General features: G+C 41.9%; 1 protein-coding gene across 1 annotated transcript; it reads left to right on the top strand.

Annotated features, from left to right (window-relative positions):
• The first annotated feature begins 1897 nt into the window (after positions 1-1897).
• On the top strand, positions 1898-9869 carry LOC112571082 (ATP-binding cassette sub-family G member 8-like). Its single transcript, XM_025249890.1, is given in 14 exon segments — positions 1898-2158; positions 2312-2440; positions 2725-2923; positions 3398-3633; positions 4491-4623; positions 4935-4964; positions 4967-5057; positions 5377-5522; positions 6094-6337; positions 6682-6881; positions 7150-7226; positions 7430-7531; positions 8590-8755; positions 8879-9869. Coding segments are annotated over 13 exon segments (1995 nt in total). The 5' UTR covers positions 1898-2158; positions 2312-2341; the 3' UTR covers positions 9151-9869.
• The last annotated feature ends 5787 nt before the right edge of the window (positions 9870-15656 follow it).

The following is a 15656-nucleotide window of genomic DNA, read 5'->3' as shown; positions in this document are numbered from 1 at the left end:
AGAGCGATAGACGTGCATATCGTCTACATCTGCACCCCAGAAACCACCCAGACAACTTGAAATCAACAGACTGCGTCATCCAGCGCGTTCAAACCCACCGGTGCCCGTTTCATCCGGGTGTTGCTGCACTAAACACAGCTGCTGCTGCTGCTGCTGCCTATACGCTTACTCCTGTGGTTACTCTACCTCCTCTCTCTCACTCTTGGAAGAAGGCAATCTTCTTTCTTTAACCCTTTTTTTTTAACAGAAGATTTGAAAGAGAGTGCAGCCAATGCGAATTGATGAACATTTTATTTTCCTATTGGCGTGTGCTTTTTTGATGGTTATGTTTCAATTCCACTTCTTGACAGAGATTAGGTGCACGAAAAAACTGGGTTTGATCGACTTACATAACTTCAATAATCTGTTTTCTTTGAAAAGAATATTTGATACTTTAAGATCTGTATGAACGTGGTATTTGATGATTGGCTATTATTAATTCATTATTATATAATGGTTTGACATGATATTTGCTGTTGTTCGCTTATAGTTGTTTTTCCGAAAAATTAGACCCAGACTGTGACATAAATAATGCAAGGTTCACACTTTTCACAATAATTTTTCGGTTCTGCTCCGCAAAGCCATATAAAAATAAACTGTCGTCGATGACAGTTACCTATTGTGTTACTTGAAATAATTTTTACTCAAGAAGACTGAAGCTTGATTTTCCCCCAAAAAATTAATTTGTTAGTTTTTTTTATTTTTTATTGACAGTTAAAAGAACTTTCATGACACCGCCCCTTGGTGCGTGTGAATATGTCGAAGTAAGTTTCACAGGTAAATATAACAACTTCCTTTTGTCTCTTACAGAAAGCGGGTTCCTCATAAATATACCTTTGTTTCAAACACCTGCACTCAAACAACCTTTAATTGAACCACATTAGTAACATAAAACGAACAATACACTTTGTGCCACGGGCTGTTGGCATACATATTTAAACTTCGATTACTGTAAAAAAGATATTTCTGAATTAATTTGCTTGATGAATGAAACCTCAGTCATTTCCAAGCCACACCTGTCGTCTCGTGCACTAAGAAACACAGGAACAGTGTAAATTCACAACAAATTCTAACCTGTGCTTTGAAATATCAGAAGTCCCCTTTATACGTGATACGACGTAAATGTGATACGGAAACGGCTTTGTCGACGTCTTCTCTCAGTTATCTACCCTTTATTTTACGTCAGTGGTGTCCCTTGTCGATATTCCTTGACATGGCTTACTCCGCTGTATTTTTTTTTCTTCTTTGTAAAGACTCGCAGATATCAGAAAAACGTCAACATCGATCTGTGTCTCTCTTCCATCTCTTTTCTCCTTTTTTTTTTCCTTTTACCCCTTCTGCACTCATCGGCTTACGTACACTGTTGATAATTGAAGTCTCCTTCTCATCAAACTCTTATTCCCCGACAATTTTTTTAATAGAATCCAAAAAAAGCGCGCCGTTAATTTTTAAAAAAGTGACCTATAATTTAAATTAGTGCGATCTCTCAAAGCTACATCACGATGGAAGGAAAGATGGAGTGGGAAGGGAGGAGTGGCAGATGGGTCGGGACCTCGATCATGCAACACGTGCAACTGTAGTGTCATGACAGTTCACACGTGCGGCGGGTACGAGAGGACAAAGGGTTGATACAGGGATCCCTGCTGTTGTCCTCCCGTGGAGCAGACTCAAGAGCTCTTGTCCCCCACCGCCCAACTCCTCAGGTCTCCTATGTTCATGGCTTACACCCGCCAGTCTTAGGCCACGTCCCTTCACGGACCTTCCCCCGACAGACAGCCAACGATTGGATTTGTTCAAATCCCTGTTTATTGACACACGAACGAAACGCCTTTGGCGCCGGGTGGCTTTGTTTAAGACGAGAGGCATAGGACGGGGACCAGTCAGAGGTTTGGGACAGAAGGCTGACTTGTTTTCCTCGACCAACGTGCTGCTCGTCGGTCCTGTTATCGCTCGTTATCACTGGTACATAACAATACGTGCCCTCGTGCACCACCACAGTGCAGTTTAGTTCGCCAGCACCCAGGAGTGCAGACGAAAGGTGAACATACAGAGGACAGAGGGCAGGTACAAATCGAAGGCCAGGTGAAGACAGGTGTAGCCACCTTCGGTAAACTGCTAGGTAGGTTCAGGTGTAGGAATATTTTTATGTGGTTTCGATTCTTGACCTCCGACATTGAAACACCGCGAGCTGTGAAGTCTTATCTCACCTTTGTTTATTTTTATCTCGTCTCTCTAGTCTGCTTGTATCATTTGTGTCCCTTGCTCGCCTCAGGTGTGCTGACGGTTTGTGAAGCTTTCTACAATGGCTGCGTCGGGTGAGCCCCACCAGCAAGTGCACAACACCTTGTCGCTCAAATCCGGTCACATAGCTGTGCACCCAGAGCCGAAACACCCCATAAAAGTAAGTAAAACACCAGCTTACAAGGCTAGAGCTGGCTTTCGGGTCGCAAGAGTTGTTCCCCTTTGCAAACAGCTCACCTAAACAGCTATATAGTCTTCTCGTGATAATTTTGCAATATTAGACTATATGAGTTATTATTTTTAGAAGAAGAATATTCGATTAAAATTAATGATATTATAATTATAAGTAAATAAGATATCTGTACTGTACGCGGTGACAGAAAATTGTAAGAAAAGATTAAAGAAATGCTTACACTGTGTGTGTTTGTGTGTTTACATGTTCAGGAGCCCCATCAGGCAATAGATGTACATGTCGAGAAGCTGTCTTACCAAGTTCCCAGACATCCCGCCACCTGGTGGCAACATAAGCTGGGCATCCACTCACTGCTTCCCACCAGGTGTGTGGACGGATGCCGCGTGGTACTGGACAATGTCACCTTTACTGTCCGCAGCGGCCAGATGCTGGCCATCCTGGGTAGTTCTGGTAGGTGGCATCCCTCCCTTGTCATGGTCCCGATATTATGATTGGTGTTTGTTAGTTTGTATTATCACTTTTATTTCCTTTTTCATGTTTTGTTAATAAATGAGAATTATGACATTTCTGGTCATAGATTACAGACATCAACATGTCTGGCCAAAATCCTTTCCTCCAGGAAGCAATTTTATCCCCAGTAGTATCTCTGTGGCTGTTTATCAAACTGTTGCTGCCAATGTGCACTTCATAACTATAGGAGAACTTGAACTATTAACCTTGGCAAGGCGTACAATAATGACGAATGCAACATTTCAGATAAAATAGCAATTATGCAGTCAATTATTTAACAGTATTACAGTTTATACAGTTTATTTTGGACAGAGTCAGCAAAGGAAAGAGCTACACTTCAAGACAAGAACACTGAAAAAAATGAGTTAAATACGATTTTATTTCCGAATATTTTTCTTATCTTTGCGCTGACAGGAAGCGGAAAGACGTCACTGCTCGACGTGATGGCATGCCGGAACAAGACAGGGGAAGTAACCGGCGAAGTGTTGCTGAATGGCGTCCCCCGCACATCCGCCATGCTCAACGCCTGCGCTGCCTACGTCCGGCAAGATGACCGGCTGATGGCCACGCTGACCGTCAGGGAGACGCTGATGTTCGTCGCTCAGCTCAAACTGCCGAAAACATTTAGCAAGGAGGAAACCAAAGCGAGGGTGAGTGTCATTCATGCTCGTGCTTTGTCCAACATTAAGTTCATTAAGTTGAGATTTTAATTGTATTTCATCTTCAGAATTTAAAGAAGACCTTAGTTGATATAATATTCAGAGATAGAGGAATAGTCTTGCCTGCCGCCTCTGGATCCTCAGGGACATTATTTGGGCCAGTGCTTGTGGACTGGAGCATGAGTTACAATCGTGCTCTATCACATTCATTTGACTAACGAATTGATAAAAAGTATAATTATGTCACGATTGCTGTTATGTCACACCTGTATGTGATGATTACTTACACAGCTCACAGGACTGCAATCTAATCACAATCCCAGGATACACCTCGTTATCAGCTTGCAACCTCCTGTGGGATGTCGCCTGTGGCATGACACAAAAGTCAAACGATTGTAAGATATGAAGGGCGATGCCGTCGACCTCAACAGAGAAAAGGCCAGATGATAAAGTGAAAATAAATAACGAGGCGTTGAAAAAAATCATTTTAACTTTCCCGACTTTTCAAACTCTGATAATAACTTTTCTTTGCCATCGTGATCGAGGCTGTTTATGCGTCTGTCTGTTTGTCTATCCTGTCTATTTGTTTGTCTATCATGACTCTGTGTCTGTCTTGTGTCGGTAACATCTTAAAAGACACAAAAACCAACACCTGGCCTATATATCATAATATTCAGGAAAAGGCAAAAGTGAATTTTGCTATTTCAGCGGAAACAATCCGCAAACCTTTCTTTGACATTGGTTCTGTGTGTTTTCTCGCGGGCAAGAAAAAAAGAAGTAAGGAACAAAATCAGCAGTTATTTCAGCAGTTACTTGCCCCTTGATCCAGTGAGCCACTCTCTCTGCAGGTGGACAGCGTCATCTCAGAGCTGGGGCTCGTGGAGGCGGCGGACACTCGGGTGGGCAGCGCAGAGGTCCGCGGTGTCTCAGGCGGTGAACGTCGACGTGTGAGCATTGGGATACAGATGCTCATCGACCCCAGTGAGTTCAGGTTCTCTCCAGTTAGTCAAAATGGATCCTTACAGGTCCAAACATTATAGTGAAGGGGCTGTAGTTAAAAAAGGAGAGTAAATCGTTGCCATGGAAATATTGAGCAGTCAAGGGCAAACGTTTTCTTTCAATAATCATAAAGAGGTTTCCAGACCTCCAGGATGCTGTTCTACCAGTGGAGCCATAGTTTAAAAAATCTGTGACAAAGATGTTCTGGGGGTAAAATAACATAAAGCAATGTCCTCAGGTCTGTACACTGCTTCATGACTACGGAGACAAGAATTTTTGTCACCTATTGTCAGGTTTGCTGTTTCTGGATGAACCCACATCCGGCTTGATTCCTTCACAGCCAGTCACCTGGTCACCACTTTGTCACACCTTGCTCGCAACAGACGGACAGTCCTCATGTCCATTCACCAGCCCAGGTATTGTGTGCATGTTCTCAAATCTCAGATTGACTGAGCCCATCACATCATACATCATACCTGTATCCGTGTACAATCCTGACATCTGTGGTTCCGACCGCTTTTTGTTTATGGAGATGTTTGTCAACGTGTATCCCGAAAATCTTAGGGGCGTATCTGAGGAAGTAGTATCTCTAACTGAGCATGAGGTTAAGACTTTTCCGAAGATTATTTTTCTTTGTGTTTTGTATAGTCCATCGACTGCATTCAGGGTGTAAATAGACTCTTTTGAAAACATTTTACCTCTTGTGAACTCACGTGCACGACTTTGTAACCACAGGTCAAATATTTTTGAGCTGTTCGACCTGGTGATGCTGCTGTCCGGAGGTCGCATGGTGTACTTTGGCAAAGCCAGCAACATGGTCTCCTACTTCACCCGCCTCAACTACCCGTGTCCGGAACTCACTAACCCCTGTGATTACTACGGTAAACTGCTTCCGGTTTTGTTTTGTTTTTTGCATTTTTATTTTGTTCACTTTTTGTTTTGTTTTGTTTTGTGTTTTGTTTTGCATTTTTGTTTTGTTTTGATTTGTTTTGTTTCGTTTCATTGAGTTTTTTGTTATGTTTTGTTTGGTGAATTTGTTATTTTTTGCTTTAATGTTTTGATTTTTTGCCATATTTTGTGGTTTTGATTGTAGGAGTTCTATGATTGTTTGTTTGTTTATTGCATTAAGGAAACTATCCTTGAATAACATGCAATTCTTGAGTTTGCCACATATTAGCCATAATCACTAAATATTTTTTCGCCTCGTCACTATCAGTTTTTAATTTACTCCTCATTTTTTTATACACAGGAAAAAGTCGTGTGCACATTTTATTCAATTCCACGAAATTACATTTTTTTTATTTTCGCTGCTCACTTATATTGTCTCATTGTATTCAACTATAAGTGCACGAGGCTGGTCTTGGCGATGCTAAATGTAAACTGCTGATTCGCCAATAATCTCTTTTTATTCTCATACCCGGCCTCTGAGAATGAACTGTTTACATTGAACAGTGGACCTCACAACAATAGACCCGACCTCTGACGAAACCGAGCGAACCTCCAAAGATGTTGTGAGGCATTTTCAGCAAGCCTTCCATCTAGACGACCCCAGCGAGGTGGCGGTAAACAGCGGAAATGACGTCAGCTCCTCTTCCCTCAAGATCAAGGCCAGCATAGCTCAAGCCCACGACGTGGAGGCCGCCATGTCTCAGGACCATTTCCCTGGACTTCAACGGCAGTTTAGTGTCTTATTCAGGTAGAGATATAAAAGTTTGTGATGTTTAACTCGTTTCCTCACATCACTAACTCGTCATGGAAGAGTGAAGAAGACAACAAAGCTCAATTTATTTGTGCGCAGTAAAAGCCTCGTGAGAGAGAGAGAAAGACTAAAGTCTGCTGACGAAGTGGAAATAGATGCATGTACCAAGATACCCGTACCCGTTACACGTCCTATTAAATAAGTGAAAATCCATATTTAGGAGAATTTTTTTGTGAGCAGAGCTATATACCGTGTTTGTGTAAGACGATATTTATATCTGTTTGACATTCTGGATACCCGTATTGAATGTTTCACGCACGAGCTGTCACCGACCGTTGCAGGCGGTGGATGTTATCGGAAATCGAAGACTACCCTCTCCTGGCCATTCGTTGTGCGCAAGCTCTCGCCATGTCCGTCATGCTCGGGGTGGTGTACTGGCAGATGCACCCGGACCAAAAGACGATTCGAGACCACTTTGGGCTGCTGTACATGATATCCGTCATGTACCCGTATCTAATCATCATAGACATCATCGAATCATGTTGGTTCCTTTTGAGCTTCACTATTTCTCTTTCTTTTTTTCAATGTTCAATATCCTTCTCTCCCTTTTACTTCCTTACTATATAGGTAATGAGAAGCTGTCCCACGAGAATTCTTTAAACTCCCAGAAAAAGTTCTTTCAGCAGTTTTCTGACCATGACAATGACAATGTTCAACTTTATTTATCCTAATGGGCAATGTAGCATAAAAAAGATGTCGGTAAGTCAGAGCTCATGGAAATAACTTGCAGGTTGAATTATTTTTGACAGGTTTCAAAGAGAGACGGCTTCTGTACTTCGAAAGCCAAGATAATCTGTACAGCATTGAGGCCTATTACTTTGCCAAGGTAAACTCCTCTAAAAAGGAAATAAATGTATAGTTAGTCCTTCAATTCTCCTCCCTCCTACTTCATACCTTCCCCTCTAGTTCTTGTGTGTCTTGTCTGTAAAACATTTATAACGACTGATAAAGTTGGTCCTGAGTGTATCTGCATTCATTACCTGCTTGTAAGATTTACTTGTTTTAGTTTTACTTGTTGTTTCCTTTCAGATTGCCAGTGACTTGCCTTTTCACTCCTTGTATGTCACACTTTACATCCTGCCAGTCTATCTCATGGCCAACATGCCTCTGGACCCAGCGGTCTTCTTCCAAGTAAGTGAAAACGCACGATTCCACATTCGTTGTTAGAAATAAGGCAAGTGGTTATGACAAACAGGTAACTGATTCCAACTTCGTACAGACACAAGTGTCCAAATAAATGCTTTTCAAGTATAGAAGTGAATTATTCCAAATAGGAGCTTGATTGCAAGTCAGTGAAAGTGTGTGATTCTGAAGAAGTTCTTTATTTCAAGCAAGTGCTAGTGAACAAGTCCAATAATTTCGTGATTCCGAATAAGTACAAAGGCCTAAAAATAAATATAATTTAATTATTATAGCACCATATCCCAGGCTTATTGACAAGCCCATTGCACTTTATAAACCATTGGAATGCCAGGGTTATTTCTGTGAAGAAAACATCCTGTTGTTAGACCAAGATGTTGATATGCCACAGATTTCAGATCGTAAACTTATTTGTCAAAACCATAATAGATATGATAAGAAGCAGAGAGATATTGTATTAATATTTTAAAGCATATGACTGTTTAGCGATGATGTCTATCGCAGTGAAGATAGCAAAAAACAAAACAGAACTGTCATGGCTGAAAATTGCTGAAAACAAATTGCCACAGTTAAGAAAACAGTCCATCACAATGAAGAGGTCACCACCAAAAGATTAAGGTCAATAAAATAACACTTAAACAACAAAAACAAACAGACAACAATGATAAACAACTAATCAGAAACACAAAACTGCAGAGATCTGGTCCCCTCAAGATTGTCATGCGAAGGGACACCACTCTCAATATCTAACTAAGTTCAAAGTTCATGATTTCATGTGAATTACTGCAATCTTTTCTTCTGGCATTGTCGTCGTCATCTCTTATCACTAAACAAGGATAAAAAAGAAGTCAGCTTCATGCTTCAACAGTTTCCCCCTTTTCTTAGTGGTTATTCTCATTCTTGAAAACAGCGCCTTTCAAACGTAGGTAAGTACTACTCACTACATCACCACATGCGACCAACAACACCAAGTTTTCCACAGACCGAATTACTACAAGCATGTGAACTGTAATGCCCTTTGTAAGACTTGGCAAATTTTTATTTTGCAGGTATTTGCCATGGTTTACCTGTCGGTGCTGTGCAGTCGTGGCCTGGCCATGATGTCCGCTTCCCTGTTGCCAACTTTTCAGGCTTCGGCATTTTTCGCCCAGACCTTCTTCTCCCTCTTCATCATGTCAGCTGGTTTCTTCATCAACCTCGAGAATATCTTGTCAGGTGATTACCTGGTTTAATTTAGTTTAGGGTAGGTAGGTTGGCTGGTTTATTGGTGGATGGCTTGCTCGGTGGTTTGGGTTCGTTTGTGGGTCACATCATCCTTTATCTTTTCTTTCCACACAGAATTCAAGTGGATATCGGTCATTTCTTATCTGCGATGGGGCTTTCAAGGGCTGTGCATGGCGGAGATTCGACCTTTGAACTTTACCTGCGAGGGCGAGGCCATGCCTGGCACCTGCGTGCACGACGGTGGCACTGCCCTCGAGATGTACTCCTTTGGGGATGGCAGCACGTGGCAGGCACTGACGGCGCTGGGTGCTAGTCTCGTGGTCTTCCTGGGCATAAAGTTTGTCGCCCTCAAGCTCGTCCCGCAGACACCCGAGGAACACAGTTAATTAAGACAATCAGCGACAATCCCAGAAACGTTGTTACGCTGCCTTCACACGATGCGACATGTCGAATGCAGCAGGTAGTTGAGAACTTGACTGACAAGAAGTGCCTTCACACTTTTGCCAACTGAAATTTTAATTTTTGTTGTTAAAATATTAAAATTTGTTAATGGTGTTAGACCAGCTCCTAATTTTCTTCTTTACTTGGATATTTCAATGAGTGTGCCGCCTGCTTTAGACAGGGACAAACGTGTGTGAACTCCAAAGTGTAACAAGATAAACCTGTGTCACGTGAAAATTAGAAGAGTGTGCAACCTGCATTTTGAAAACTGATAAGTAACAACTCAGTAGAAAGACTGGTGTATGAGAAGAGTCGAAGATTACCGAATTGACAGATAATGAAATAAATGTCGGTCAAGGCGTCTCGCCAGGGGAGTAAGTGTGACTCGGAAAGATAAAGCGAATGTGAGTGAGTTTTGGTTTCTAGTCAACTTATGATAGGTTGCTACTGGAGTGCTGTCCACTGCGGCTTAACCAGGATCTGAAAGTACTTTTCCTGGAATTTATCAGACGGACATTTCAAGGTTTTTTTTTTTCTTGTGTGGTAAATTATAAAGGTGTAAGTAATTTTGTTTTTAATAATTTCTTCTATTTTGCGATCGTAAGTACAAAATAATTAAGTATGATAAAGCCTGATAAAAATGTCTTGCAATGTCGCTGACTGATGTGACTGTACCTTGGTCTTTCCGCTTTACTGGTGTACAAAACACACACACACACACACATGAGCGTGCGCGCGCACACATTCCGATGAAAAGTTATAAACTTGAGCGGTTAACAGGAATGACAGTAGCACCCTACCTGCACCAGGTACATCGAATGTATAGTTGCAGTCACTGGTTTTCTAACCCTAGGCTTGCAGTCGGCAACAGTTTCATTGCACAAATAAAAACAAAAAAACAAACAAACAAAACAATGTCACCATCAGTATTTACCAGCTTTTAGTTTTACAACTCTAGCACTCTCTCTCACACACACACACACAAATCACATCAATCGCACACGCTCGTTTACTACTTGTTTGTCTATTTGTATGTCTCATGCACACACATTCATACAAATGTTTTCCGCCTTCCTCCCCGCCAATCCTCCCTCAGCAATCCCTCATCGTGATTGATGAGCAGCCAGGTGGGAAGATCAACCTCGGTTAAAATGAAGGCAGAAAAAACTTAGGGGAGTAATCGTCAAGACCTGAAACAACTCATCGACGAGGCTACTCCTTCTAACGCCAAGAATGCTTCACGCTTGTCTCTTCTAACTCTTACCTTCTGGCACACAAATAATGAATATATATTATTATGTACTTAGTCGCAGCTGCTAGCGATCCCCGCCATAGGCGAAGGGAAACAACTCGGTTTTGGTCAAGACGAGACGAGTTGCTGCTAGTGGCGGTGCAGATCGACAAAGGTCAGATGGTAGAGGACAGATTCAAAGCAGGCTGCGAAGTCCTTACCGTCCTTTCGAGAACCTACCAGGAGGTAGAGACATCGCCTCCCTTCGAGTGTGGAGTCATTGAAAGTGTGTTCTTAAAATATCCTCCCAAATGCGAGCATTACTAATTATGTTTGTATTTGTATTGGCGATGATACCAAAGTGGAAAGCATTAACTAGCTGTTGGGAATCGTGAAGATTTAGGAATATTTGTTCGTAGCAACCACAGCAAAAAAAAAAAAAAAAGCAGCATTAACAGTACTTAAGGTGGTAGAAGTACCTTTAACGGTGGTACCTGAGGTTTTACCAGCTCAGGTATTCATTCATTGATAGGTACAGGGGGCTGACAAGGATTTAAAAAAGGGGTAGGAATGGAGTCCGGTGGCTGTCGGGTGTTTCCTCTACCCAATGTTCTGTTTTCTGGGCTGTTACACTTGGTGGCGCTCATCTCCAGGCAGTTACTTGTAAACCTCCTCGCTCTTCAACCTTCTCTCCCTCCCCTACCTCTCCCAACGAGCAAAAACTGTACAGCGAATAATTAGTAATGTTAAACCCATTCGCAGACGCGAGGTGAGCATTTGTCATTTGCAATGACTGACAAGTTCCGGACAAGCAGACAGACACTGGAAGTAGTGAGGTGTGCTGCTTCCGGCAAGTTATCTCGCTTGACACGCTAAGAGGGCCATTACATGCGATTACTCCTCCCTGTGTGTGTGTGTGTCTGTATGTATGTGTGCGTGTCTGTGTTTGTGCGTGTTTGTGAATGTGCATGTGTGCGTGTATGTGCATGTGTTCATGTGCGTGTGTGTGTTTTCAAGAAACAGAAACAAAGGTTTTGATGAGTATCCTAAGCTGCTTTTTTCATCTTCACCAACACCACCAGATGCACCAAGACATGAAATGAAACTAAGAAGTGTGAAGAATTTCTTGAACCTGACAATGGTCAACATTTACATACACGAGTCCACCACGTTTTATTTACGGGTTTTATTTTTCACGCACATAAATTTACATATCAACTAAGAGAGTAAATTAATGTTCAGTTTGTTAAGAAAGGCAAGCAATTTTATTTGTAGCTTCTAGGTAATGCATAGGCTGACTGATGGTAAAGATTCTAGCCTGCGACGACACGTACAATGTATTTGCAGTCAGAGTAAACATTTATTTACTCTTTCAACCCAAACCAGAATAACTTAGTACTTACTCTTTTTCAATGTGTCTCTTTGATCTCTGTGTAACCAGTTTGCCAAGCATCGCAGAGACGGACTTGGTGTTGTTTTCTAAGGGCATGCACCGCTGTCGTCTTAGTAACGCGAATAAGGCCTTATCTCCCTTGTCCTATAAGATGCTTGCACTCGAGAGCTTTGTCGTCAAGTGTTGTCTCAAACAATCCAGTCTCTGATGCACTGTACAAAGCTTCCGCTCTAGACATCGTCTGTTAAACGACTTTCTCTACTTTTATGCTTGTCTGTTTTTTGGAATTTTGAAAGGAAAGAAATCCCTTTAATAAACGCCAAGCAAATAAATTACCAGTAAAACCCAGGTGTTGAAAAATAATTAGTTTTTAAGTAAAGAATTAATCGGTTCTTTGTTCTAAACAAGCAGCGCTCCCTGGAGAAAAGAGGATGTGATCCAGACACATGATCCTAAGATAATTCTTTGTAATGCGTCAGCCAGCCGTGTGCGCGCATGCATGTTAAAGGATGTTTCCACGTCAGTGCACGAGTAGGGGTGGGAGGAATTGGTGTTTTACACCGAGCCAGCAACTAAGGCTCTATCACTGCAAGGCAGCCAGCCCTGTAAACAGATGTCACATGCAGAGAAAGAACAGTGTGCCCGAGACCAGAGCTGAACCCAGGGCAGTCAACCTTCACTGTATTGGTGACCTTGAACCATCGGACTGACCTACAACAGGGGACGCTGACCGATGCACTTACCATGTCTCTCTCTCTCCCTCAACTCCCACACTATGTTCTCTCTACTTCTTTCAACGAAATACATTAAACGCTTATGGAGGAAAAAGTAATTATCTGCTGTAAAAGTATCTTAAGAGTTACCATAATCTATTTGAGGAATAGTATCTGAACACCGCTGATGTCATCTTCCAGAATGCACGTGGTAGTAATTTTAAAGCTTGTGTGTAAATGTATGTTAGTAGATAAGAGCATTCATCTTGGAGTACTTGCAACATTGGACATCGCATAAAATCTATCAGGTTTTACTTTCTCGCAAAAATACAAAAGTAATAAAAAATAATTGCCACTGACAGTAAAAGCTCTTTAGTGCAAGTAAAACGGCAAGGAAAAAGACATGCCAAAAGAAGTCAACATATAGAACGAAATGAAAAGAACATAAATGCCAGAAAGCACATAGGACCTTGGGGGATGAGGGTTAAGCTTATATAAGGGTGTTCACCAACTGCACATCAGTTGTAAGGAAACTGACGGTTTAAAAGGTATTTTAAAATCTGGACATAAATGCTGGAAACAAATACTTTGAATAAAGGCAAAAATGGTATGCTGATCAAGAGATGGGGATGACAACTCAGCAATAAAGTGATCTATAACCACGAACTTGTATTACTGGACTGCTGGCAGACGATTTTTTTTCCAGTTAACTACTAAAATGAGGCATGAGACTACAAAGCTTCCGTTTAGTTCCATTCTTTGTTTAGGCTCGCCGAGACTAACAGCGGAGAACTTCGCAAGAGGCTAAGCGTATGTCTTGGCAGACAGACAGCAGTCCACTATACACGTCCATGCTGTAACTGTATTTCCAAATCATCATGGAGCTGAAGATTTGCTATTGTACACGTCATCAACACTTGAAGTAGTCACACTCCACTAAAGCAGTTGTAGCACGTCATCAACATCACCGACACGTCACTTTGATACGTCCTCGTCACCAGCAGTCTCCAGTTACCCCCCCCCCCACCAACGGCTTGATGGCAGGAACGCCCTGTGTCCCCGCTTGACCTGTAACCTTTGAACCTTCATTTGCACGCACTGCTCAGCGCTCGAGCACAAGCCGCTTTATAGGTTGAGGTTCGTCTGGGCGAGGAGTTCAGGACGGTTGCTGCTGAGGAACATGAAGAGGGAGTGAAAAATAACAGCTGCTAACGCGGAATAGTGAAGCATGACAGGAGGGAGAGAAGTATGGAGATAACGAATAAAATAAACCGAACATAGTTTGATAGTATTATATTTTAATACTTTATATTGTGAAGAATAAGTAGAGGGTAAATATCTTTTGAGGTAGTCGTCTGCTTAATTGTTTACAGGAAAATACTCGTGACCAGCACGACAAATTTCCGGCAAGGAGACTGTCTTCCATTCATAAAATCTGTTTGCAAGACTTGTCTTTAAACAGCCCCACCCAGGCCTGATTAATTTGCTTGTTGTTCGCGAACCTTCACGTGCTCAGGGAACACCCCTCAGTCCATCCACTCCTCTCTCAACCCTGCATCAGTCCCATGCAGCAACAGTTCCCGGGGAGGACAGTTGACACCAACACGGGAACTTGTCCAAACTGCGCTGGATAGACATATATTATTAGAACGACCGGAGGTAGGTATATAGTTCATGCAAGCAGGGAGAAGCAGGGGAGGGGGAGTTAGGGAGGAGACAGCAAGGATGTTTACAAGAGGGACAAGCGTAAGCAAGGTTTCGTCTGAGGGCACAGTTGTTTATCACCAGTTGCAAAATTAAAACAAACAACACAGGGAAGCACAGACCCCTCGTTCTTGCGTCACCTGTGTACATATATTCTCCTTTTCCTACCAAACAACTTGCAAACATCTCCAACTATGGCAGTCATCTAACAACATGCCTCACTCATAAATTTATCAGCCTTTGACACGTAGAAGTGACTGTTAACACCTAGTTTTATTCGTCTGAAAAAAAATCTTACTCTAGTTCAACTTGTTTATCTCAAAACTGTTGTTTATTCTCTTCCGGAATGTCAACCAGCTTTAGCATGAACAGGTCGCCCAGTCCTGTCCTCGTTTGTGAAATGCACATCTGCAAGGTATTAATTACATCAGGTAAAGTCTATAACCCAGTGTAGATAATTTACAGCATAGTTGACTTATGTCCATTGTATACATATAAAACAGTACACAAAATCTACATCTCTCACACGCAGTGAGCTGTGTATATATATTATAATGTAATCTGAAACTTCCTGCAGGCACTAAATATAATAGAAGACCTCTAGAGTATTATATTTACTACACATACTGTAATCTGTGGAATAATACGTGCATTATGTTCTGTCTACTGCACATCATCTATACATTTTTGGAGATTTCTGGACTGATTTTTCAGTGAGCATCCTACAGATGGATGAACTTTTCACATACATAACTATTACTGTGATGACCCCGTTTACCGCCAACACACTCGTTAACCTTTTCAACAGATTAAAAATAAAACATGTCTGTCTGTCTAATCTCCATTTGAACTTGCAGCATGCCTTGCCGCGATTTTGTTATGAATGTATAGTGTCTCAAATCTTCAAATAATTATTATTTGTCTGATTGTTTTTGTCTTTCTGTGTCTCTTTGTACTTCAGTATGTGTCTATGTATTATTTTTTCTCCTGCACTCTGTGTGCGTGAGGCCGGTGGAGCAAAGATGGAGGGAATCACTGCACCTCGCTCACTTCACAACAAGAAAGCTGCTTCATTTACATACACACTCAAACGCATCCTCCGCAGCACCGTGAGACGATTGTCTTATCAGCGAGGACACTGCGCCTCGTGCCGCTTGGTCACGTGACGGGGAATGTAAAGCATCCATCCTAACGTTGCCTCTAAATAGCTGCCATCGATAAGGAAACACAACCAGATCATCTTTCCCGCGTCTGCCATACTGTAAACGGCACTTGAATGGGCATCACAACACCCTACATTATGTTCTAAAGGTTGGATAAGCAGAAGAATTCTTCCTGCTTTTCAAGCATCTTAATAAAAAAAAATTAGTAACAACGTCCGGAAAATATGTTTGTTTACATGTGTAAGTT

The sequence above is a fragment of the Pomacea canaliculata genome, linkage group LG8 (assembly GCF_003073045.1).
Source record: "Pomacea canaliculata isolate SZHN2017 linkage group LG8, ASM307304v1, whole genome shotgun sequence".
Lineage (NCBI taxonomy): Eukaryota > Metazoa > Mollusca > Gastropoda > Architaenioglossa > Ampullariidae > Pomacea > Pomacea canaliculata.
Note: the sequence above shows the minus strand (reverse complement) of the source record. Positions and strands in the feature narration are given on the sequence as shown.